The sequence below is a fragment of the Pituophis catenifer genome, unplaced genomic scaffold, assembly GCF_029215685.1.
Source record: "Pituophis catenifer annectens isolate HBS135680 unplaced genomic scaffold, rPitCat1.0.hap2 SCAF_3, whole genome shotgun sequence".
Classification (NCBI taxonomy): Eukaryota; Metazoa; Chordata; class Lepidosauria; order Squamata; family Colubridae; genus Pituophis; species Pituophis catenifer.
Window position 1 is genome coordinate 173,610,239 of NW_027256883.1, and position 23,748 is coordinate 173,633,986.

The 23,748-nt window shown below is 37.3% G+C and overlaps 1 protein-coding gene and 1 pseudogene across 1 annotated transcript in view; one reads left to right on the plus strand and one right to left on the minus strand.

The window, feature by feature from the left end:
* Window positions 1-18,382, minus strand: part of PLXNA2 (plexin A2) — a 420,814-nt gene extending 402,432 nt beyond the window's left edge. Inside the window, exons 1-2 of the mRNA XM_070941568.1 lie at window positions 17,165-18,382; window positions 15,207-15,389 (exon numbers count right to left, since the gene is read on the minus strand). Coding sequence (XP_070797669.1) covers window positions 15,207-15,389; window positions 17,165-18,382 — 1,401 coding nt within the window. The remainder of the gene's footprint in view (window positions 1-15,206; window positions 15,390-17,164) is intronic.
* LOC139315360 (NADH dehydrogenase [ubiquinone] 1 beta subcomplex subunit 9-like) lies at window positions 1,222-1,609 on the plus strand (annotated as a pseudogene).
* Window positions 18,383-23,748: the final 5,366 nt, after the last annotated feature.

The window sequence follows — 23,748 nt, forward strand, 5'->3', positions numbered from 1 at the left end:
TCAGATACTCAGGACATTGGACAGCTCCCAAGCAGCAAAAAAGCTTGTTAGGATTGAAATGTATTTCTTTCTACATAACTAGGTCTGACTACATGCTGATTAAGTTTATTGCATTGTTAGGAAATGGAGAATCTTAAAAACACAAGTACTTTATCATCTCTTAATGTCGCTCACCAGGAATCTGCAGTGAGCAATATTTATTTATTTGCTACGTTATTTATATACTGCCAACTTGAAAATGGCTTTCAATATTTTATTTCTTCATCTTTTTCTTTAGGCAGTCCAATTCCATTCCACCTCTGGACAGTGACAGTTTAGAGCCATAAAATAGAAACAAAATGATAGCATCATAAACCAACAGATGACAATGAAAGTTAAATCAAATAATTACATGAAACCAAATAAAATAGCCTCACAGATGAAGAAACCTTCTTCATGGACCATTAAATCCAAAGGCCCTAGATTTTAACAATCTTCCTGGTTGGCAGAAAAAAAGCCATCCTGAATTCTGAGGGAAGCATGTTCCAAAATTAATGAGTAGCCATTGAGAAACTTGTTTCTCCCCAAATCCTATGAGGAGGTCCCAAATATGTCTTCTTGGGTTGCGTACAAAGGGCAAGGGATTCCATCAGAAAACGACAGTTACCTGGGAACCAATCATGTAGGGTTTAGAGGTAAACTAATACTTTGATAAGGGACACGGTGGCTCAGTGGCTAAGACTCTGAGCTTGTCAATCGAAAGGTCGGCAATTCAGTGGTTCGAATCCCTAGTGCCACATAATGGGGTGAGTTCCCATTACTTGTCCCAGCTTCTGTCAAACTAGCAGTTAGAAAGCACATAAAAAATGCAAGCAGAAAAATAGGGGCCACCTTTGGTGGGAAGGTAACAGCATTTCGTGTGCCTTTGGTGTTTAGTCATGCCGGCCACATGACCACGGAGACGTCTTCATGCAGCACTGGCTCTTTGGCTTTGAAACAGAGATGAGTACTGCCCTCTAGACTCAGGAATGACTAGCACATATGTGTGAGGGGAACTTTTACCTTTACCTTAATACTTTGAATTGTGCTCAGAAACCTATTAGTAAGTGATCCACAAACACACACAAACACACAGAACCTGTGCCATGGGGCTGTGACAGAGATTACCACGAACACACAGGCAATTGAATTCTGTATCAACCCCCAGTTCTAGGCCTGAAAGTCGACCGGGGCGCAGCCAAGATGGCGGGCTACCTGTCACATTGGCAGAAAGTGCTGCGGCTCTACAAGCGAGCCATGCGGCACCTCGAGTCCTGGTGTATCTATCGGCACCTGAATGGATGCTAGACATGTGGCATCCATCAGAGAAAGCAATGTACCCAGATTACTTTGCTAGGAGAGAACAATGGAAGAAGCTGCACCTTGAAAGTTGGGACAAGGAGGTCCAGCAGCTTGAGGAAGAAACCCCACCTGGTGGTCCCACTACTGAAGACTTGCCTCCTGCTCGTAAAGAGGGACACCTGCCCCCGCTTTGGTGGCCCTACGTAACTAAGTCTCGCAGATACCCGTTGTAAAAGAGCTCCTTTCTGAATGGTCTATCTAATCCCACAAAATGGTCTGTGAGCTCCCTGCAGCCAGTCACCTTGTATTACTGTTCTAGAAAACCCAATAAAAGTCTGATATAAGCTGGAAAAAAAAAGAATTCTGTATCGATTGTGATTCCAGGTAGCCTCTAACAATAACTACATATTTAATGCATTGTAATACGCCAGTGTCAAGATGATGAGGGCACAAAGCCTTTGTGTTGCTACTGCAGAGCTGCAGTTGCCAGCTCTGCAGTAGCAGTTGCCAGCTTGCCTAGTCATTGACTTCATCTGCTGATTCAAAAGCCATGAATCTGGAAACCCTCCCAAATCCCCCTGCTCCTTCAAGAGGGGAAGTTTGCTAACTCAACCAAAGACAGACAGGAATCAACAGAGTCTTGTGGTTTTTGAGCTTTTCCCCTTTTTGTTGCAAATCAACTCCTGTATAAAATGCTGCAAAGTATATGGAAGATCAACATTTAACACAGTAACTGCAAATACTGTATGAGTCTAATTCTCACGGAGACCTCACGCTGAATAATTACAGATATAATTGTAAATAATACTTACAAAGTAATTTTATGCTTTTGACCCAATGGCTGTAAAGTGCCCTTACAGACTGCTCCAAGTATAACACAACTGACATTTCGGATTTCCTGCCTACCATTCTGATCATCAAGAATACAATTTCTGAGCATTTCAGACTTTCGTGTTTTAAACTTTTATTATACAATAGTTACATAAAGCTAACTGCCTACAAACTTAGAGTTCTAAAATAAATATGTCTCAATGCAATCACATTTTAATAGCTGCATGTATGGAAAAATCAATTCAAAAACTAATAATGAAAGACAAAGAAAAAAAATCATAAGGTTTTAGGAGAAGTTCTGCTATTCTACGATCCCTTAGAACAGTAGAGACCTTCAGGTTTCTGGGTTCTATAATCTCCCAGGATTTGAAATGGACACCTAACATTAGAATCATCATTAAAAAGGCATGACAAAGATGTTCTTCCTGCATCAACTCAGAAAGCTCAGATTGCCCAAGAATCTGCTGATACAGTTCTACAGAGGAATTATTGCCTCTGTCATTTGTACCTCTGTAGCTGTCTGGTTTAGCACAGCAACCAACAGGCCAGGTACAGACTTCAATGGATAGTTAGGACTGCAAAAAAAAATAAATAAAAAATAACTGCAACCAGCCTGACTTCCATTGAGGTCTGTATACTGCACAGATCAGAAAGAGGGCTGAGAAAATATCTACAGACCCCTTACATCCTGGGCATAAACTGTTTCAATTTCTCTCCTCAAGACACCACTATAGGGCATTGGATGCCAAAATAACTAGACACAAAGATAGTTTATTCCCCCATGCCATCACTCTGCTAAATACCTAACTCCTACACTACTGCCTTCTGCCTAAAGGTATATTGCTATTATCCTTGTCATCTTCTCATTCTTCTCGTCTTCTCATCTTTCTCACTTCTCATCTTTCTTACTACCTTCTCCTATTGGTATGTTATGATTTATAAATTGCTGTTGCACCTTGTGATTTATGATTATATCTTATGATTTATGATCTATGACTTATCACTTTGTTGTTTGTATGTATACTGAGAGCTTATGCACCAGAGACAAATTCCTTGTGTGTCCAATCACACTTGGCCAATAAAGAATTCTACTCTGTTCTGTTCTGTTCCATTCTGTTCTGTTCCATAAAAAGCTTCTTTACCCCACAAGAAGAAAGCTTGACTTTCTAAACAATGATTCTTATGCCTAATATCTTTTTTTTCAAATGTATATCATTGCTGGACATTTCCACCCTGCTACAGTTTCAGTTTCCACTCCCCAATCTCTTTAAAAGAGTTGACTGCTATGAAGAATTGCTTTCCCTTTGTGCAACTTCAAAATGTTGGAAAATGGGCAAAAAAATTTATTTGGTGACTATTCTTCTCTAAGGTCCTAAGTAGCAAAGTACCTTTTCTTTTCCATCCCACACAAAAGGTACATAAAAATATTGCTTATCTGATCCCTCTTCTGGTTCTTAATTCATGTAGTATGCATTTCCACTCAATAAATAGATATCACTACCATTTTCTTCCAAGAATGCAGGAAGACAGCAGGGAGTAGAATATTGTAGCTGTTAAAGCCTTTTTCTCCTTAAAAGTACAGCTGTGTGATCAAAAAATTCAAGGTAGGATGAAATAAAGATTTCTATAAATTAGGAAATAGACTGTCCATAAGGTCCAGAAGGCTATAAGCCTTCAGTAGTCTGACTGTATTTTCAAATACATTACAGTTGAGTCAAAAATAAATTGGCTTAGCTTTCAAACAGTTGACATGACAGGAACACAGAAATCTGGGTCCATTTTCAAATTGGTGCAGAGTCTTTATATGAAAGAGACCACAATCTCATTTTTCCATTCTACCCTGTGTCTCTAGACTAATAAGCTATCAGGCTTTGCAGAGACTGTTAAGGAAAAGTATTCAGTACTTATAATCTTCCATTATGAATAAAAACAACCAACATACTTATGTGGGAGTAATGCTTACTGAGTAATAGTACTGTATGGTGTGAGATTCCAATACAATATAAAAGTTATAAACTACAAGTAGAGCAACAGACCAGGGCATTTACAGAAAAAAGAAAAAAAACCCAAGGATAATATATCTCTTCCAAATTGTTTGGGTTTCTCATAGTAGAGATTCATTTTTCAGTCTGACTCTGACATAAAACATTGTTCTATAAAACTCTCTTGGCAAACTGGCCAACTTTCAAGTATTCTACCATTGTTTATTTAATGGCATACAAATGCATATTTCATGGTGCAAATGTCCAAGCAATGTGGTAATTTCTCAGTTAAACAAAATGTTTATTGAAGTCCAGAAAATAGACTGGTTGAATGGATTTCAGAGAAATATGATTGAAAAGGATTTCATTGGATTCTACACTTTGTGTCCAGGAACTAAATCCTCATTTATTAAAAACGAAGTCAGCAGATTACTCAGTTTTGCATAAATTACTCTTAACTGCAGGTGCTTAATTTAATGAAATTTGAGGAGAGGGAAGGGAGAAATGTAGCTGTAACTAGAGTTACGGGTACTTTGGAAGAAGCAGAAAATCATTGATGTTGAAGACTGCACTATATATGGATTGTGGTATTGGCAAATACAAAGGATAACAATATGCAGCAATAAAAAGTAGTTAAATAATCTACATGGAAAGGACATATAAATGAGTCATTAAATATAAAAAATAAGTTCAATGATTGTTATTATTTGTTTTTGTTCTGGAGCTATAGTTGGCTGACAACAGAGAGGTAATCCATTCCCAGATATGGATTTCAACTTCTTGATTGGATTGTCCTCCATGGACACCAGGGGACGATTGTCAGAAATAAGACTCTGAATAAGGTTGCAGTTCTTACAAAGAATAAAGCTCAAAGTCTGCATGAAATTTTGGATCCAAAGGATTTATCATTCTAATTTGAAATACCTATTACTTAATTGTTGCTTTTCCTGGATAGAAATAGTCTTGCAAAAATTATCCACATTCTGGTGTCCTTTCTGCTATTTAATGTACATGAGGTTATCTCTGAACTCCCATAATATTTGGTTCTAAATAAAGAATACTGACTTGAATCAATTGCTGGCTATATCTTGTCTGCAATAGCAGAGGCAGTGGGACTCTGAATATCAGTCTAAGGAAAGCAATTGGGAATGTGTGACTGGCCTTGTGCCCTGCAGAAGATACTGGCAACCCTACCCTTTGTTTTCTTGATGTTTCTCTGACTCCCCTCCACCCAACTGTTTATGATCTATGTGGCTGAAGTTATCCAAGCAATCTCATTCTTCTTCTGACAGCAGGTATAAACAGGAGGATGGCAAATTTATATATACACTTCTCTATGCCTGATAGCACTCTGGCCTTCATTTATTCTCAATCGCACAAACACTGTCCTCCACTGAGGAGCTGGATGAAGGGTACTTCACTGATTTATTAGCTTTAAGAAGACATACTACATCTTGGTATGAAAGACAAGATTGATTATTCACCCATGAGCTACCCAATCTACCCTAGTCATTCCATTTCTCCTGCTTTAACACAACAGGGGACATGACCCCAACATAAGGAATGCAAAGCATGTGAGACTTGGTGAGGTGATGACTAGAAGGAAAAAGTGTGAAATCTACATTTAACCTGATAGAAAGTTAAATACAATCAGACAAAACTAGCACTAGTCAATATTACTCATAATACTTTTTTCATGTAATTTTTTCTAAAGTATTGGCAAAGAGAAGATTGGTATTACCCCTTTTCTACTTGTGCAACTGTGGTTATTGTTTTTCTCAAATGAGTATCAACTAGTGTATCGGTTTTAAATTCAGGTTTCCTTTCATTAATTTTAACCATGACTAGAACGATCTACATGTTGTATTCTAATCATACAATTCTTTATTCTAATAAAGCAATCACAATGCACTTTGGGCAATGGTATATCTAACAAGAGGATATCATTAGAAAGCAGTAAAGCTAAGAACATATTTTAAAACCAGAGACAGCAGGCTTAAATTAGTTAGGCTCAGAATGAGACCAGTGCTTTAAATATTTGTTCCCATGACTCACACTTGGGAAAATAAAAAATGCAACTCCCCCAGCTTTTATAGTTGACCTTTAGTAGAGTGATACACTCAGCTCAGACATTTGGTACTTTCACCAAAGCAAAATCAAGACAGTGTTTTCCATACAGAGACACATTTTATCTCTAAAATATACCCAGCAAATTTGATTTATTTACTATATTCCTTTGGTTACCCATGGAGAGTTACAGAGAGAGAGGGAAGGAGAGAGGGAGAGAGAAAGAGAGAAAGAGGGAGGGAGAGATGGCTAGATAAGCAACTTGCCATGGGTATTCTCTGAATTCACTGGAGTTCAGATTTGACATGAGTTTGTTTGTTCTTTATTCTTGAAAAGGCCAAGACAAAAATTGAATACAATTTTATTTAGGCTTTCTTCCAACATATTTAACAATTTCCCTCCCCTGTCATATTACTGTTTACAATTTGTTAGCATCTTTTGAGAAGGACTGCATTTCTTCCCAAGAAATCTGCCTTAAATAATACCATATTGCTGAAATAATCTCTGAATATTAATGGTTATCCCCCTGCTCTCCTGAAAAGCCTTTTCTTTCTGTTTCCTTGCAGAATGCTTTATGGCTCTGGGGGTTATGTGGAAACAAACCTCCTAATTTTGCTGCGGATTGGCAAATACTGTCACTAACAGGTGAAACTGACAATAAATCTTTACTATAAGGTGAAGGGGCTTTTTAAGCTTGCAAGGAAAGCTGTGTGCATAGGTTTGTATGTAGTATTTTATTTGTTTCACAGAATTCTCAGGACTTTAAGCAGTAGCATTTTGTGTATCTTTGTGCATGACTGAGAGGAGGGTTGGAGTAGTGATTAGTATTTGACTCAGAGTATACAGGGAAATATCAGAGCTATAGGCTAGATTGGAAAATCTAAAGAAAATTCTAGAAGGAAGTAATGGCAAACTAATAACTGTATATTTTTCAAAGATACATAAGTGCCTCTATGAAATAACCTGGAGTTGGTTCAGTCTTTTGTGTAATACAGGCATCCATAGCAGCAAAATTATTATATTCACAAGAATTCCATCCAAAAATGGTTCTTGTGGATGACAGAATTTCATAAGAATGAAAAATTTAACAATTTTTCAAAACTGATTTTCAAATCAGTTGTGTAGACAGCAATGGAATGAAGAGGATTTTTCGTTCCCTACACATGAACAATGTGAACAATGAACAATGATTGTTCATTTACAAGATAAGTAAATGGAAGCTATATTGTCTTTGAGACTTGAAGGCATTGCTGAGTGATGGGTCAGGGTGGGAAACAAGTACTAAGCAGACAAAGAAGGACATGCTCAATTAGATATGAGGAAAAATTGAGGAAAAGGACACACTGACTTTAATTTTCTTGCCATCCACAACAAAAATTACAGCAAAATATGCAAAGAAATGTACTTAGGACTATGTGTATATGAAATTATTTTTTCCCAGCATCAGAAAGATTGATTTTTCAATCACAATATTTTTCTAACAAATCTTTAATTTCCTGGACATATACTAGTGATAACATACATGCTCTCAAAAATTTCACCATAGAAAGTTGGGATGTGTTCCACAGAGTGCAGTGACCATAGATTTGAAAAGACTGGATTGAAGCCAATTGTTGGAATCAGGAAATTAATTAAATAACATAAATCTAGGTTAATGAGTCTAGTGACAGATGAGAGAAAGACAATTTACAAGGTCAGAATATACAAATGTTTGATAGACTAGTGTTGTGAAAACTGTCCAAGAAAGCACAAAAACACACTAAAAATCAGACATTATATGATGTTTCAGTTTTGGTTAACCCCAGAGAGGAGATACAGATAAAAAGTAGGTTATCTTCTCCTTTTGCTGGACTTCTGGTAACCCTAGCCAGGGGCCATATGCAAGCAAATAGGAACATACACAGTCTTCTCCCTTCCCTCTGTATGTGAAACTGATTGGCAGAGAGGGAAAATAAAGCCTCTTCTCTTGATCTACCATTTTTCTAACTATTCTAGAAAGCTCCATAGAAAAGGCCCAGCAACCATAGCATCTACTCTGTGCATTAATTGGTACATTGACTTCTATTCTAAAAAGAATCTGCTACTAGGGCTTCAGAACAGATAAAAACATTGATAGGTTTGATGGAACAAACAAGTGGAAGAAATATAGGGAAATTCTGTGCATTCACAGTGGATCTCTAGAAAGTATCTAAAGACAACTTCCAATGTTAAAATCATAGGATCGCTTTCTGAAATTAATAGAATAGATGTCAGTGTAAAATGTAGGAAAATACATAAAAAATAAGAACCATCAGCCATCAAAAGCCATATAATTTATCATGGCATCTAGAATATTTTGCCCTTACAATTGCTAACAATTGCTTAGCATTTCTTCTTTAGAGTGTTTTCTCTAATTTGACATCAGCAAGATTTTCTCTCCCAAAGAGTATGAAAAAAATTCCATGGCAGAGTTTTTTTCAGATATCTACTAATATTCCACCTGTTTAAATCTCTTAGCTTGCTAAGGGCTTTTATTTTTTTAAAACTCATTTTCTAAGGAAGTTAAAGTGGTTTAATCTCACTGAAATTCCTCTGGGACTTAAATAAGTGCCTATCATCATTTCTGAAATTATGAGTTGGCTACCTTTGCATATTTAAGCCATGTGTAAAACATGATTGAAATTGCCTTCTGTAAAAATGTGCATATGGAAGCATGCCAAGACAACTACAATTACTGGTAGTAGAGAGACTACAGAAATAATGGGAAAGGATTATGAGAAAATATTATGCTGAATTACCCAGATAGCATCATAATACCCACTTTCAAACAGTTGAACAAAACTTCTAGTCTCTTGCCAGAATTTAGATCTATCCAGCCCAGCTTATTCCTTGCTTTAGGAGAGCCAAGTATTCTGTGATTTGACATGGATAAAGTTTGGCCTAATCCCTGGAGGATCCAACAGTCCCTAAACTTGTCACAAAAATAAAGGTCTCCAATAGGTGGGTTGTAAACTGTAAATAAACTGCCAACACTGGCCTTGCCCAGGTTCCAAAAGCCCATCTCACTCGACCCACTGGGGCTCATAAAATAACAAAACAAACAGCAAGCTCACTAGCAGGCATCTGGGAAACTCGCCAATCTCATTATGGGGGAAGCAGCATTAAGCTCTGGCTTTTTAAGAGCAGACAGAATCCCCTTTTTCCAGAAGTCAGTTATAGCTGTGACTGGCACGTTGGTGGAGAAAAGATGGGGAGGGGTTTCATAGCCACAGAGAACACAGCACTGAATATCACCCCACAACTCTCTCATATGCATGCAATTGCACGCCTCCTTGCAGTTGGTGGCAGAACTAAAGTTTTTCCACATCTCCCAAAGAATCAGGCTTGAATCACAATGATCAAATGCTAGTTTCTTAAACAAGCATTGAGTTTTCAGTCTCCTTTGTTTGTTCTTTCATCTTAAACTGTGCTTTCCTACTGGAAAACTGTGCTCACCAAAGCCAGGAAGTTAAATATTGTTAGTCTGATTTTATCCCAAATGAAACCATCCTAGATGATTTTTACAGGGAAAACCCTAACCCTAACCCTTTCCATAAAATATTGGAGGGGGGGCACAAAAAAGGAATTATCCACAAAAGTGATCCATTATATTCACCAGAGATCCAGAATTCTAAGCTGCTTTATTAAGCTGCGCATGCACAGATCACCTATGACGACATCCGGGGCGGTGGGCGGAGCCTCCTGCCATTTTTACTACTGGTTCTTGTGAACTGGTCCAAACCGGGGGCAACCCACCACTGGGGGGGGGTGGAGAATAAAACAAAGGAGACATTATAGGAAAATGTGGGATGATAAGAAATGGAGGAGGACCCTTTTCCAATCCCTCTGTAAATCTCTATGAGCTGTGGCAACTCCACAAAAGTTTCAATGGAAACACCAACAAGAACAAGGTCTACTTTTTTTTGAGAATGAAACAATGTAAGTAGGATAAAGGCATTTCCGGCACTGGTAAATGTATTAATTTGTAGGTTTCAGAATTAAACTTTCATCTTCATTCCTACTTTCCTCATGTGCAATCAGCCAAGACCCAGCAAATCCCAAGGGTACCTAAAGAGCTGTTGGTATCGATAATGAATTGTTATCAATGTTGATTTTCTTCCAATATTGAGGGTATTGTTACCAGGACATTTATATATTGCTTTACTACAACTAAAGCAGAATATCATAATGTTCTGTTTAGCTTTAAGATGGAATGTTTTGAGGTTAAATTTAGGCAAATTAAATACACCATTTATCAGGATATGATATAGCCTACACAAGGGAAGCTCTGCTGTTTCTTCAACCACAGTTAGATGTTTTACAACATAGAAGCTAATAGAGAAAAATAAATAGATTAGTAATGAGGATTTCACAGAAACTGACTAATCGATTAAGAGGAAGTAGCATATTGCCATAGGAATGCAATGTTCTCAGCGATGAATCCTCTGAAGGCACAGAGATATGTTTAGAAAATGATATGGTCAGAATCAGCTTCCCAAATCCTTTCCAGCAAGAAAATCCCCTTAGGGCAAAAAAAGAAAAAAAAAACCCCATTCAGCAGAAGACCACAACTAATGGATTATTCTGGCAATCAAGATTGCCAGTTCTGAACTCTTATTGGCTCAGACTGATCATCAAGTAATAATTTTTAAAACTGTGTATATATTTTACACATCACTTTTTACGCCATAACGTTTTAAGACTGGCAAGTTCTTAAAACTCTAAAGTACTGCAATTCTTTTACAAGGAGAAATCATTGGTACAACTCAATATCTTCATTTTTAAATAAATTCACCCTTACTTGAATGGCACGTTTGTACTATATCTGGCAATTTCCCTCAAAACTCAGAGTTTCTTTCCACAACTAAAATGTAGTGATGAGAAAATCAGCAATTTCAATCAGGGTCACTGGGTTAGTGACAGCCAAATCCCCCTGCCCTGGTTCCTGACAATAAGTTGCTTAATTCCTGCTTTGAAAAACATGATTTTAAGCAAGATTGCTGCAAAAAGCATCCCACTCCACTCCTAATAATTCTGATTAACACCCATGCTAATATATTATTTTTTGTTTAGGGTTTTTAGAATTTAGAATTTTGTTTAGATTTTTTTAGAATCTTAGAATTTGTTCTAATTTCGAACAAATATTTCCTGACTTCTTGAATGTAACAGGCATTAACATTGATACACATTTCATCTTTTTATATATTACTCTAGAACAGTGTTTCTCAGTGTCAGCAACTTTAAGATGGGTGGACTTTAACTGGCAAGAGGAATTTGGAGAGTTGAAGTTTTTTAACCCAAATGTGATGACCCTATGTGACTCTGTAATAACAGCACAGCAGCCTAATTCCTATAAATAGACTTGGCATCAAAAATGTATTTGTTTAAAAAGTTTCCTCTATAAAAATGCCATTAGGGATTAAACCATCCCAAAATGAACAGTCCTTTAGTAATCCTACATAATTAATAGAACACAATTTCCCTTGGAACATTAAATTACCAAAATTCACATACAAGCTACTCTCTTTAAGTGCATTTTAAAGTAAAGACTTTCCAGCTAAAACTGCAGTAGCCTAAGCACACCCACATATACACTGATGCCACACACTATTCAGTTGGTATACCTTTGAGAAATGTTGTTTCAAACAGAGTACAGAGATGAAGAGGTAAAGAACCGTACACAGTACTACTAGTAGTTGTGGTCAATATTAAGGACGTTACTGGTAATCTAACAATTATGGAGTCACAAACCATCTGTAGTCTTGAAATTAAGCTGAAGGTCAAGAGCTCAATTGCCTTTATATTCAGTGCAACTATTTTCAGGAAATGGGTCTACCAAAATATAGACTAATTGAACACATTAAGAAAAATTCTGTGCAAGTATATATTAACAATTGTGTGGGATTATGTTCTAAGGAACACATGGGTCTTGCTTGTGAATAATTACAAGGGGTTGTACTGCCCTGTGGTATCCATCTCATGCACCAACTCATGAACTTTTAGTCTAATATCACTTGACTTTATGGTGGTGAAAAATGAGCAGACCTGCTTTCCTAAAACATGCTTGTGTCATCATGTGAATTACAGTTATAACTGGAAAGCAAACCTGTTGGCAGAATTAATACCACACAACCATAATGAGGTTTTCTCAATTTTGCTCCAACATGTCATATAAATGTAAATTTGCGGTTTGGAAATCAGGGCTTTTGCTTTAACATAATGTTTCAGCTCAGCCAATTATTGCTTATTTAAAAAACCATGGCGAAACAAATCACAGCCAAACAAATGATGACCTAGGATGCCCTGTGAATTCAGCCATAACATGCCTAATTCCTTAACTAAGATTCATTATGTTAGTTAATGTAACAAATTACATTACATTCATTAGTTAATTCATTACATTTGATCATACTTCCTTCTATAGCTTCTCCTTTCACTTTATATGTTCTGCAGCTCAGTGGTGGGTTTCAAATTTTTTTACTACCGGTTCTGTGGGTGTGGCTTGGTGGGCATGGCAGGGGAAAGATATTGTAAAATATCCATTTCCACCCCACTCCAGGGGAAGGATACTGCAAAATCCCCATTTCCTCCTGATCAGCTGGGACTTGGGAGGCAGAGAATAGATGGGGATGGGGCCAGTCAGAATTTTTACTACCGGTTTTCCGAAATACTCAAAATTTCCACTACCGGTTCTCCAGAACTGGTCAGAACCTGCTGAAACCCACCTCTGCTGAAGTACTATATTTGGGCTGGAAAAATCCATATGACCTCTAGATAGAAGCAAAGAGTTTAGAGTTTTCTGTGTTTCTTTGCTGCTGCACAATGATTATCTAGATTTTTAAAACCTTATCCAACACTCCGGAGCAGATTTTTAGATGCATGGAACCTGCATTGGGAGGCAAACAAATCTAAAAATCACTGTCCTATTCCTTCCTCTACTCCTAAGAGAATATTATTACGACTTATGATGGCGTATCAGGATTCATTCTCAACAGCCAAATGGGAAATGATATCACTCAGCAATGAGGTTATGTCCATAACTGATTGAAATTACCAATTTCTAAAGCTGTTGGAATGGAAAGTTTAAATTTATGTGAACATCTAATTTACCACAGAGCTTTACTGCTTTACCATGAATAGTGTGAAGAAAAAGCCACAATGAATTACCTCTTCACTTCCTAAGTTTCAGGAAAAAAAGAAGCCTTTGTTTAAAAGCAAAGGAATGAAAAATGCCCCTTGGGCAAGTAGTTTGCTTTTACAACAAAGGCTATAAGGAATTTTATCTAATGGGTCAGTTAGTCATAGGATAAAGTCCATAGAAAGTGCAGATTGGTGAACAGCAAGATTAGAGTGTAAAATAGCAATGCCTGAATTAGACTACGCATTTTAAAAATGCTACCATTACCAATATTAACTCATATATTCCTCTTAAATATTGTAAGGAGATTACTGTCAACATCAGGATTTCCACTGCTAAAAAGAAAAGTGAAATCAAGTATGCATGTTTCCAAATTTTAAGAGACATTTACAGATGATAAGTCAGAAGAAATTAATTATTCTATCCATACTGTACAAAAATATGTGATCAAGCATAAAGAAACGAGCCTTAAAAATAGCATATCTTCTAGATAATAAAAGTATTCAAATGTGATTTTAATACCGAAAATCTGAAAAATCAAATGTGATTTTAATACTGAAAATCTGCATGTTTCTCCAGTTTCATAGATTCTTTAGTGTAAAACCCCCATTCAACCCAGAAATCATTAGGCACTCTTGACATGATTGTAGTAGTAGTAATGGTGATGTTTTAACAGCATGTTTTCAAAAGAACAAGTGCAAATAATTGGGATAGCCCTGAAAAATTGTGTGCCCCATAGCAGAAAGAGAATCAAACTTAGATCGTGTTTGAAAAGTATATTAAAATAAATATGTCTTTTAAAAATATAACAATAAAGTGATTATTTAGCAAATGAAACAGAAATATTAACTCAGATTAACCCAGGAGTATTTTGATTTTTTAAAAAACCAAAACCACAAGAATTTGAATATTTAATTCTTATATACTATAGCATAGGCTTCTGATGTCTGTTTTTGCTACTTTAAATTTACATACGTCTCCAACACTCTTCATACTCCTTGGCTGTACTTGCTTCCTAATCATAAAATAATCCATGGATCTTTATGATTTGGGGAAGCAAAAGTAGGCAGAGAAATTAGGGTTGACTAGAGATATGATTGTATAAGAAAAAAGATATTTGAGAATCAAACATTCCCCAGATAATTCAAAATTAAAGTAAGGATAGAAACCCATTGCATGACCAAATGCTCAAAACATGTTCTCAGTTCTCATTTTTCAAACCAATAAACAATATCAAACAAAATTCTCAGTTCTCTTTTTCCTAGAGCAGCCTTTCTTAACTGGAATTTAGTAGGAGTTTCATGAGAGATTGTGACTGAAAAAAAATTGAATTGATGTGCCTTACAATGCTTACATTCATAGTAGTGGGAATTTTTATGCTGCAACTCAGTTGCTGGCTTGCCACTTGTTGTAAACATAAATATTGCAAATATGGGTTGAACAGGTTATAAGTAAAATATTTTGTGAAGTTTTTGCAATTTATTTTGGGATTTCTGAGCCCAAAAATCATTTTAAGGGTTCTTCCAGAATAAAAAGCTGAAAAAGGCTGCTCTAAAGCAATATATATTTCCTTAGGCGGGGAAGCCACCTGAGTGACTTTGAGCCAGTAAGTCTCTCTTAGCCCATCCACCTTACAGTATAGTCATTGTGTGAGATATAAGAAACAAGAGCACTTGGTATGCATGCCATTGCCATCTTGAGTTAAGAAAAAATAAAGACAGGATAAAAATCTAATACATAAATAGATGAACTGAATATCGGTTGAAAATATGCAAAATAAAATTTTGTAAAACCTTTAACCATCAATACCCATAGAGAAATGAAATGTCTAAAGTAAATAGTTGTCTTACCTTCTTTAACTTGCCACTCTTGGTACCCACAAACACCACACTGTAGCCATTGTAGACATATGATGTAACAGAAGTCATCCGATCACGACTGGATGTATAGAGGGTCACTCCCTCTACTGGCATGGAGCCTCCCAGTGGCTGATTAATGTCCAATCCACAAAAGTTGTCATCTATTGGAACTGGCTGAAAGTTTTCACAAAATCTGCATTAGGAATGAATGCTGGCATTCTGAAAATTGCATAAGAAATAAGCCTGTGCAAGTCATTTGGTAAAATATCTCTTTGGCCTTTCCGTAATGTTGTGAAGAAATTAATTCTCAGTTCAGCATAAGCACTCTCTGAATCTCACTAGTTTTTATCTTGAGTATAATTATAATTAAGTGCAGTGCTGGTAAATAAATATAATTATACAGTGCAAACCAGTATAAGCAATAAAGCAATATAATTAATATATTTCCTATTTCTTCTCAATCATTCTCCTCAAAATATAAATTGATGGTTAGTAACATGTTACTAACAAGGTTGACTCAGCCTTCCATCCTTCCAAGGTGGGTAAGATGAGGACCCAGATTGTTGGGGGCAATAACGTTGATTCTGTAAACCACTTAGAGAGGGCTGTAAAAGCACTGTGAAGCGGTATATACAGTAAGTCTAAGTGCTATTGCTATGTTGAAAGTAGGCCAGATTCCTGAACCTTGAAGAAAACAAACTATGATTTTCTTCTTGTCAGAATTTTGTCTTTTCCTAGAAACAGCCAATTTTATCCCATACATATCTGCTTTAATGGGAAGCATTAACATTCCATTCTTTCTGACACCTTCTCTAGGAAGGAACTAGTTAAGGACATGACAATTTGAGGCAGGATGGTCTGCATCATTTTACTCCAGCAAAATGTTGTAAACTAACTTTATCCTACTACATTTGAAGTACACAGAAATATATTATACTTACTGCCAATAATAGGAAATGCAGTTTAATATTTTGTAGGGCAATAGATTGGAGAAGGTATCCTAAACAACCAGTAGAAAATGTCTCCTTATCTAATCAGAATCTGTATGGTTAGACATCCTATTCCCCATTAACCAAATACTTGAGGAGTACAAAAGCAGAATATAAGCAAAGGAGCTTCGTGTTAACAGTATTGATTATGGTACTTGTGTAGTTAGGCTACATGCATGTAAAACATTAAAAGCAATGTCTTTAAAAGCCACTTCATTTTCTTTATATGCTCTGATATAGAAATCAATTTGTTTTTATTTTGATAAAGATGGTGGGGGGACATATAACTCTTGCATTTATTATCCTGGGCCAGCTGTATTAATCAAGACAAAGAATATAAAATGTCATTAAAATTGTCAGTGATGTTTGTTCACAGAAACCTTGAGTTTCTGTGTATAGAGAGTTAAATATATTATAATTAAATATATAAAGAATAAATATATAGAATAAAATATTCAATAAGTATTATTGAATAAATGTTATAATTATTTATACATATTAAAATAATGTAAGACCTCCAAACCAATTATTTCTTCCTTTTGTCCCATTGTTTTAGTAACAAAATGACTTTTAGCCAATACAAACTTCGCTTTTCTATTATTATAATACATGAATGAATTACAATTTCATGCAGAAAAAAATCATGTGTAATCACGACTCCTACAAGTGGGAAAATGTTTGATCATTTCCACTCATACCTATTCTACACAATGGGTAAATCAAGTTGAAACTTCAGCAGCAGTCTTTTTAATTCCTGCCAGAAAATATGTCGAAAAAACATTATCCTGAGATGAATTAAAAACTGAGCTAACACTTAAATCTGGTTTCTCTTTCAGAACCTCCTCAAACTTCTTGCCAGGAAGCAAATACTTAAATCCCACAATTTTTAACAGTGCTACTGCTAATATGCTCCATACCTTCCTTAAGTAACCCTATTTAAAATACAGTAATCATTCTTACCGCCTTGGTACATTGGACATCTTTCCCAAGTAGCCAGTTGAGTTCCAAGTTGCCTTCCCCCTGGTAGCAAGATTGTAGCCGGTCCTTAATTTGGGCATTGATTGCACGGATGGGAAAGATGCAAAGAGCAGAGTCATCAGGGGGATGGTGATACTGTTTTTGTCCCTTGGAAAAAATGGCAAAAAGGACATCATCCTCGGCAGTGATGTTCAGGGATCTGGCAAGTACCTCCCCTGGCTTAGAAAGGGAAGCTGCCTGTAGTAGACGGTATTCCACATCACCTTTGACACAACCAAAGGGTAGAGAAACATAGGAGTGGAATTTAGGGTCATCCTTGCAGAGACGCACAATCCGAGATGTGTAGAAAAGGTCACTAGCTGAATTGATAGACACACCTTCAGGCGTTTCTGGCTGGACAGTCAGAAAATAAACGAAATTTCCACTGGCAAATCCATAGATATAGAAGATATCAAAGTGAGAGACTAAGGCCAATGTATCTGAAGGGATTTTGATTAGTGATGAAACAAAATCACTGTGGAGCTCATAATCCAACATAGCTGAGGATTCTGGGTCACGAGGCAGCTTTCGGCTAGAGAGGGTGGGAAAGTAATCCTGTTTACCATCCACTGCTGTGCCAATGAACAGCTTCCCGTCTTCTCCCTCAGAACGAACTATAACTCCATACATAGTGCCAGTCTTGTTGACACTGGAAAGATAGTGTTCTTTCTTGTGAGATGGCTCTACTAAGATGAAGAGGTCATCCAGGCGCAGCAATTTACAGACGCCTTGATAGAGACTCCCACAGGCCAGCAGCCTATTTTCTGAGTAATCAATGATCAGGAGCTTGTTAACATTGTTCGTCAGAGTCAGGATCTCAGTACAAGGTTGCACAATAAGTGGTGGGTAGCAGGACTTGTTGTCTTCCTCAGGACCTGTCTTGTGATCTACCAAGACAGTCAAGTTTCCAGACAGCTTGTAAACCCGATTGATGGCTCCCACATAGACAGCCCCAGTCGTCTGATGGACTGTCAAGTGATTGAAAGTCCAATCACGGTTCTCAGGATGAAACGTATTATAGATAGTAGTGCTGTTAATGTTCTGTGAAAAGACTAAGAAAAGAAACACCAGGGCCACTGACCAGCCATCGGAGTCCCATGTCCGAGGCCAGAGCTTTCTCTGTTCCATCCTGTGGAGAAGAGCAAGGGAGAAAGGGAGCATATATCTCAAAACTCCCTGTGTGCAACTCTAGCCACAGCAGGTTTCTTTACATGTTTCTACAGAAAGGAAGAAAAAGAACAAAATGCCAGAACAAAAGATTAGATGGATCTCATCTTAGAATTACAATTGAAACAGACATTTCCATTAAAGACTCTTTGAAATAAAACAAAGACAATTCTAAATCCATAAGTGACCTTCTCATTTGAGTAAGTAGTACAAGCGTTAACTCTCTGTTCTGCCTCTGAGTATTAATTATTACACAATTTAACTGCTCATGATATGCTCTGAGCCATGATTTTAAAAACAAAAATGTTTTACACATTCACCTACTCAAACAGCAGATCTAAAATCTCAAATGGGGCGGATATATGCTTTCCTCTAGTTACAAGAAGAATTTTTCCCCAGATGGATTACAATTTAATTAAAGAGAAAGATATCAAAAGTAGAGCAAGCCCAACTATCTGCAGTACTTCTGGTTTTATATACTGCATTCGCATGCACAGGAAACTTGATGCCTCAGGCTGCATCTGCATTATCTGTGATTGGCCAGTCCAAAGGGTGCTGGCATAGTCTATATTAATAGACAGGTCAAATATGCACCAGTCACTCACAAATATATGCAGTCAAGGAGGCATGGGAATCAGAACTTCTAAAGTCCCGAATTTCACACACAAAACCTTTGTATAAAATTTAAAAGTCTGTTAAGCAAATTGTACAGCTTTCATTAATAAGCACCTGTCTAGAAAAGGGTCACTGACTGAGATAAAAAAATGCTGCTGCTGCATATCTACATTATAGCCTTTAATAAGTCTTCTTACATGACAGCAGTAAAAAGTACAAGCAGAACTTTGGGTTGTGGAAGAATTTCAAATATTGTTGTTTATTATTCCAATAAAAGTGGGAGGGGGAGAATATTGTTGATCAAGAACACTTGGTAATGTTTTTGTTATTTGGCATTAATTGGTGTCAGAAGAGAGGTTTTCAATTTGCACTTCTAACCATCTCTGGGTGGTTAGAAAAGATACATTGGCCAACTTCAGACAAGCTAGTTAGATGAGTTCAAGTTACATAATTATTCTCCCTAAAGACATTTAACTTTAGCTGTACCAGTAATAAGTGCCAAGGATCTCTCTCTATTCCTATTACTGGGCTCTTTCAGCTGAGATTGAATTAGATAGCTTTTGCCTCTCCTACATTTCTTCCCTGCAAAAGGAAGCACTAAAGATTTCGCACACAGTGATGAAACCCAATATCACTTATTACATATTGTTCTTTGTGGAGTCCTTGATGCTTTCTGAGCTTTGTTGTTTTCGTGCAAATGTTTCATTACCTGGCTAAGTAACATTTTCAGTGCTGGAAGGCAATTGGGTTTGCTCTGTATTTATATAGAGTAGCTTTCCTTCTTATTTCTCTTCCTGCATCACTTTTGTGCTTAGGGTGATTGTAATCTAACTTCTGTCACCATCTGCCAGGATTGCATTCATCTTCCTCTAGAGCAGGTTTATCCAAATTAATGTTCGACAGTACCAGAAAAACTTGAGAAAAATACTAGAGTATTTCCAGGATTGCACAAGAATCCTTTCAATCTAATAACAAGATGAATTGATCCTAGTGGTTATTATTTTGAGATCTTAAAGTATTGTCCCTCCCCGTTTCAGAATTTGAGTTAAAGGAAAATAAATCAGGCATCTGTCTGAAAAATCAAACTGAAAGATGGAAGTTTTATATTACTAAGGTGCTCTGCTCTTATCTGCAAACTCTGTTCTTGCTGTCACAGCAGTCTGTGGCAAGTCCTGTATGGTACTTTCAATGCTAATTTGCATCTCTTTTTTTATCTCTGGGTTATCATTCACTTGGGTATCATACCTGTCTGGAAAAAAAAATAATTGTAAGGGTTGAATTTAACAGCTGCATTGAAGTCCTCATATCAAAAATATTTGGAGAATGCAAGCAAAAGCAAGTGCTATTTAGACAGTCAGAAAGAGCTGTGATTCTCAGTTTAGTGGTTATGGACATCAATTTTCATGCTCTGATGCTAATCTATATAGCACTTACTACATCTATTTCTAGTAACTTAAAGTTTAAGGCTCAGTTAAAGGTTATAATTATTGCGTATGCAATAATTATACCAAATTTGCATTCCATATGTAAAACAAATTTATTTTCAAATCTGGTACCTTGGATATTTGCATTAGATTGCCCAAATGTGTGCACTCAGATACTGAGAAATGAATGCATATTTATTTCCTGGAATTACAGTATTTAAAGCAGGGTTGCTGTTTTTGTAGCAGATGGCAGAATCTAGTTGTTCTTAGCTGATCTCAAAAAAGCTAAGCAGAATTAGGTTTGATTAATATTTAGTTGGGAGACTACCAGGACATCCATCCAAGACAGAGGTAATGACTATGTCCATATGAAGAAGAAAACAAATCAATTTGTCTATATAATCCCAAGAGATTGATCTAGGCTAAAGGGAATACAATGTATAATTATCAATCAGCTATTAAATGTTCATACAATAGTATACCCGAGATGCTAAATTAAAGACCTAAATGTGGTGAGTGACAAGGCTTACAGCTAAATCTCTTCCAGATCCTTTATTCTACTTATTTGAAAATAGCCATGTTAAACAAAATGACAAGTCATAAGGCTATTTCCTTAGGAAATAGAAGTTTTGCCCTAGAAAAACACTGGTTGTATAGTGCTCATATCAGAAAACCTTTTAAGCACTCTTTTGGAATATGAATTTATTCAAAACCAGATATTTGTGTGCATCTGGTTGTGTGTGGTGTGTATGTGTTTTCCATAAATACCCACCCCCTTCCTCAAACTCTACAAGGAAAAAACAAAGACAAGGAAAATAAGATGAAATGCTTTATGCATCATAATCAGAGTTGGGTTTCAGCAGGTTTTGACCAGTTCTGGAGAACCAGTAACGGAAATTTTGTGTAGTTCGGAGAAGCGGTAAATACCACCTCTGACTGGCCCCACCCCCATCTATTCTCTGTTTTCCAAGTCCCAGCTGATTGGGAGGAAATGGGGATTTTGCAGTAACCTTCCCCTGGAGTGAGGTGGGAATGGAGATTTTACAGTATCCTTTCCCTGCCATGCCCACCAAGCCACACCCACAGAACCGGTAGTAAAAAAAAAATTGAAACCCACCACTGATTATAATCCCTTTTTTCATCCAAGAAGTTGCCATTAACCTGAAACATTTTGGAATGCAGTTATAGAATACTATTTACAGAACAATAGTATCCAAGAGAAATCTGAACTTCTTTTAACTTAATCGTGTGAATACGCTTTAAGAAAAGTGCTTAAAAAAAAAAGCTTATCTGAATGATGATTCCAATATATTCTCATCTGGCTGGGTGATGGAAGGGGAGGAGTGTGTGTTTGTTTACACTGTGATAATTCAAGTTTAAGTTCATGAAATGGTATGGTCATCAAATGAACAGAAATAATAAACTTTTATTCTATGATAATTTATAATAAGACCCTTGGTGGCGCAGTGGACTAAGTGCTGTTAAAATAGCACTTAGTTGCCAGCTGCCTGCAATTACTGCAAGTTCAAATCTCACCAGGCTCAAGGTTGACTCAGCCTTCCATCCTTCCGAGGTAGGTAAAATGAGGACCCGGATTGTGGGGGCAATAAGCTGACTTTGTATAAAAAAGAACACCGCTTGAGGGGCCGAAAGCCCTACTAAGCAGGTATATACAAAAGTATGAAGGCTATTGCTTAACGCATTGTAAGCCTCCCTGAGTCTCCGGAAAAGGGCGGCATATAAATCGAACTAATAAATAAATAAAATAAATTTACTAACATAGCCAGCAGGTTCTTTGATATGGGTGGTATTCCATCAAAACAAAAGCAGTTCTATTTCCGATTACTGCAATTTTATGTATTGAAAATTTATGTCACCAGTCTCCAGTGTTTTGTATGCTGCATTTCACAAGGGGGAACTACATTGAATTGTTGAGAAAATTCACTCTTTCTTTAACTTGCACATTTCTGCTGGGAATTATTAAGCAGCCAAAAGGGCATTATCGCTGTACAAGGGACTTGGGAGAACTCAAGGCTGTAGAAGTACCATAAGCATGCAGGGAGAAAAACTTAAATAATGAACCTTTTTTCTACATTTCCCAAAAGTCTTGATATATTGGATGTATTTTGTGGAGAAAAGGAAACAGAAAATCAAGGGAAGAAAAAAATCTGTCAACAGAGCAGGAGATCACCGCACTGCAATATTTCTTTTAACTTTAGTTTGCTGGTTCTAAAAAGACTAGTCATTTTCATACCTGCCCTGTGAATGTGACCTTTTCTAAAGATAATAGTTGATAGGCACATAGCATACAAATGGAGAAAGTTGATGCTCTTATATTAATGCAATAGCAGTGCTGCTCTCCTCCTTACATTTATATAAAAATTCTGAGAAATCACAAGGTGAAAACATAACTTTGCAGCCAATTTTGGCAGTGTCATATAGATGCTTTGAAAATAGGGCTGAGGGTTCACATGTCCAATGGGGCACTGCTTACCCCATCTTAGAGGGAAAAGCTCTCACCTCCTTAACTATTCACTATAACAGAGAGAAAATAATCCGAGGATTAATCCAATTTTCTGTTTTCAACAGGGCCAAACTTATACCATTAGATCACACCATAAACACCATGAAAAGAATCAGTGGTGGACTCAGTGGTGAAGTCTAAAAATTTTCACCACTGGTTCTGGGGGCATGGTTTGGCGGGCATGGCTTGGCGGTCAAATGACCAGGTGGCCAACATGACATCACTCACATCACTCTTTCTTTCTTCTCTCTCTCTCTCTCTCTCCCTTCCTCTTTCTTTCTTCTTTCTTTCTTTCTTTCTTTCTTTCTTTCTTTCTTTCTTTCTTTCTTTCTCTCTCTCTCTCTCTCTCTCTCTCTCTCTCTCTCTCTCTCTCTCTCACACACACACACACACACACACACACACTATCTCTCTCTCTCTTTCACACACACACACACACCTGGTCTGAGCAGCGGCTGCTGTGGGAGAAGGAAGAAAGTGCTCTGGGAGGGCGGGCAGCTCAGCCCAGAAGCGGCACATCCCCAGTCATGGGCTGGATGTAGGCTGCACTGGCCTGCCCAGATAAGCACCACTGCCCAGGCCAAAGGGAAAGCGCTGCGGACTCCATGGTGGTGTGGCTGAGCCTCTCCTCACGTGGGGGGCCTGCTGCCTGCTGCCCACCTGCAGCTTCTACACCTCTTGCTTTGCTTCTTCACTGGTGGGAAGCACCGCCGCAGCTGAGCCTCCTTATATAGGGCAGGTGTGGGGTGGGCCAGAAGCACCAAGCGAGCCAGAAGCACCCAGCAAGCCGGAAGCGG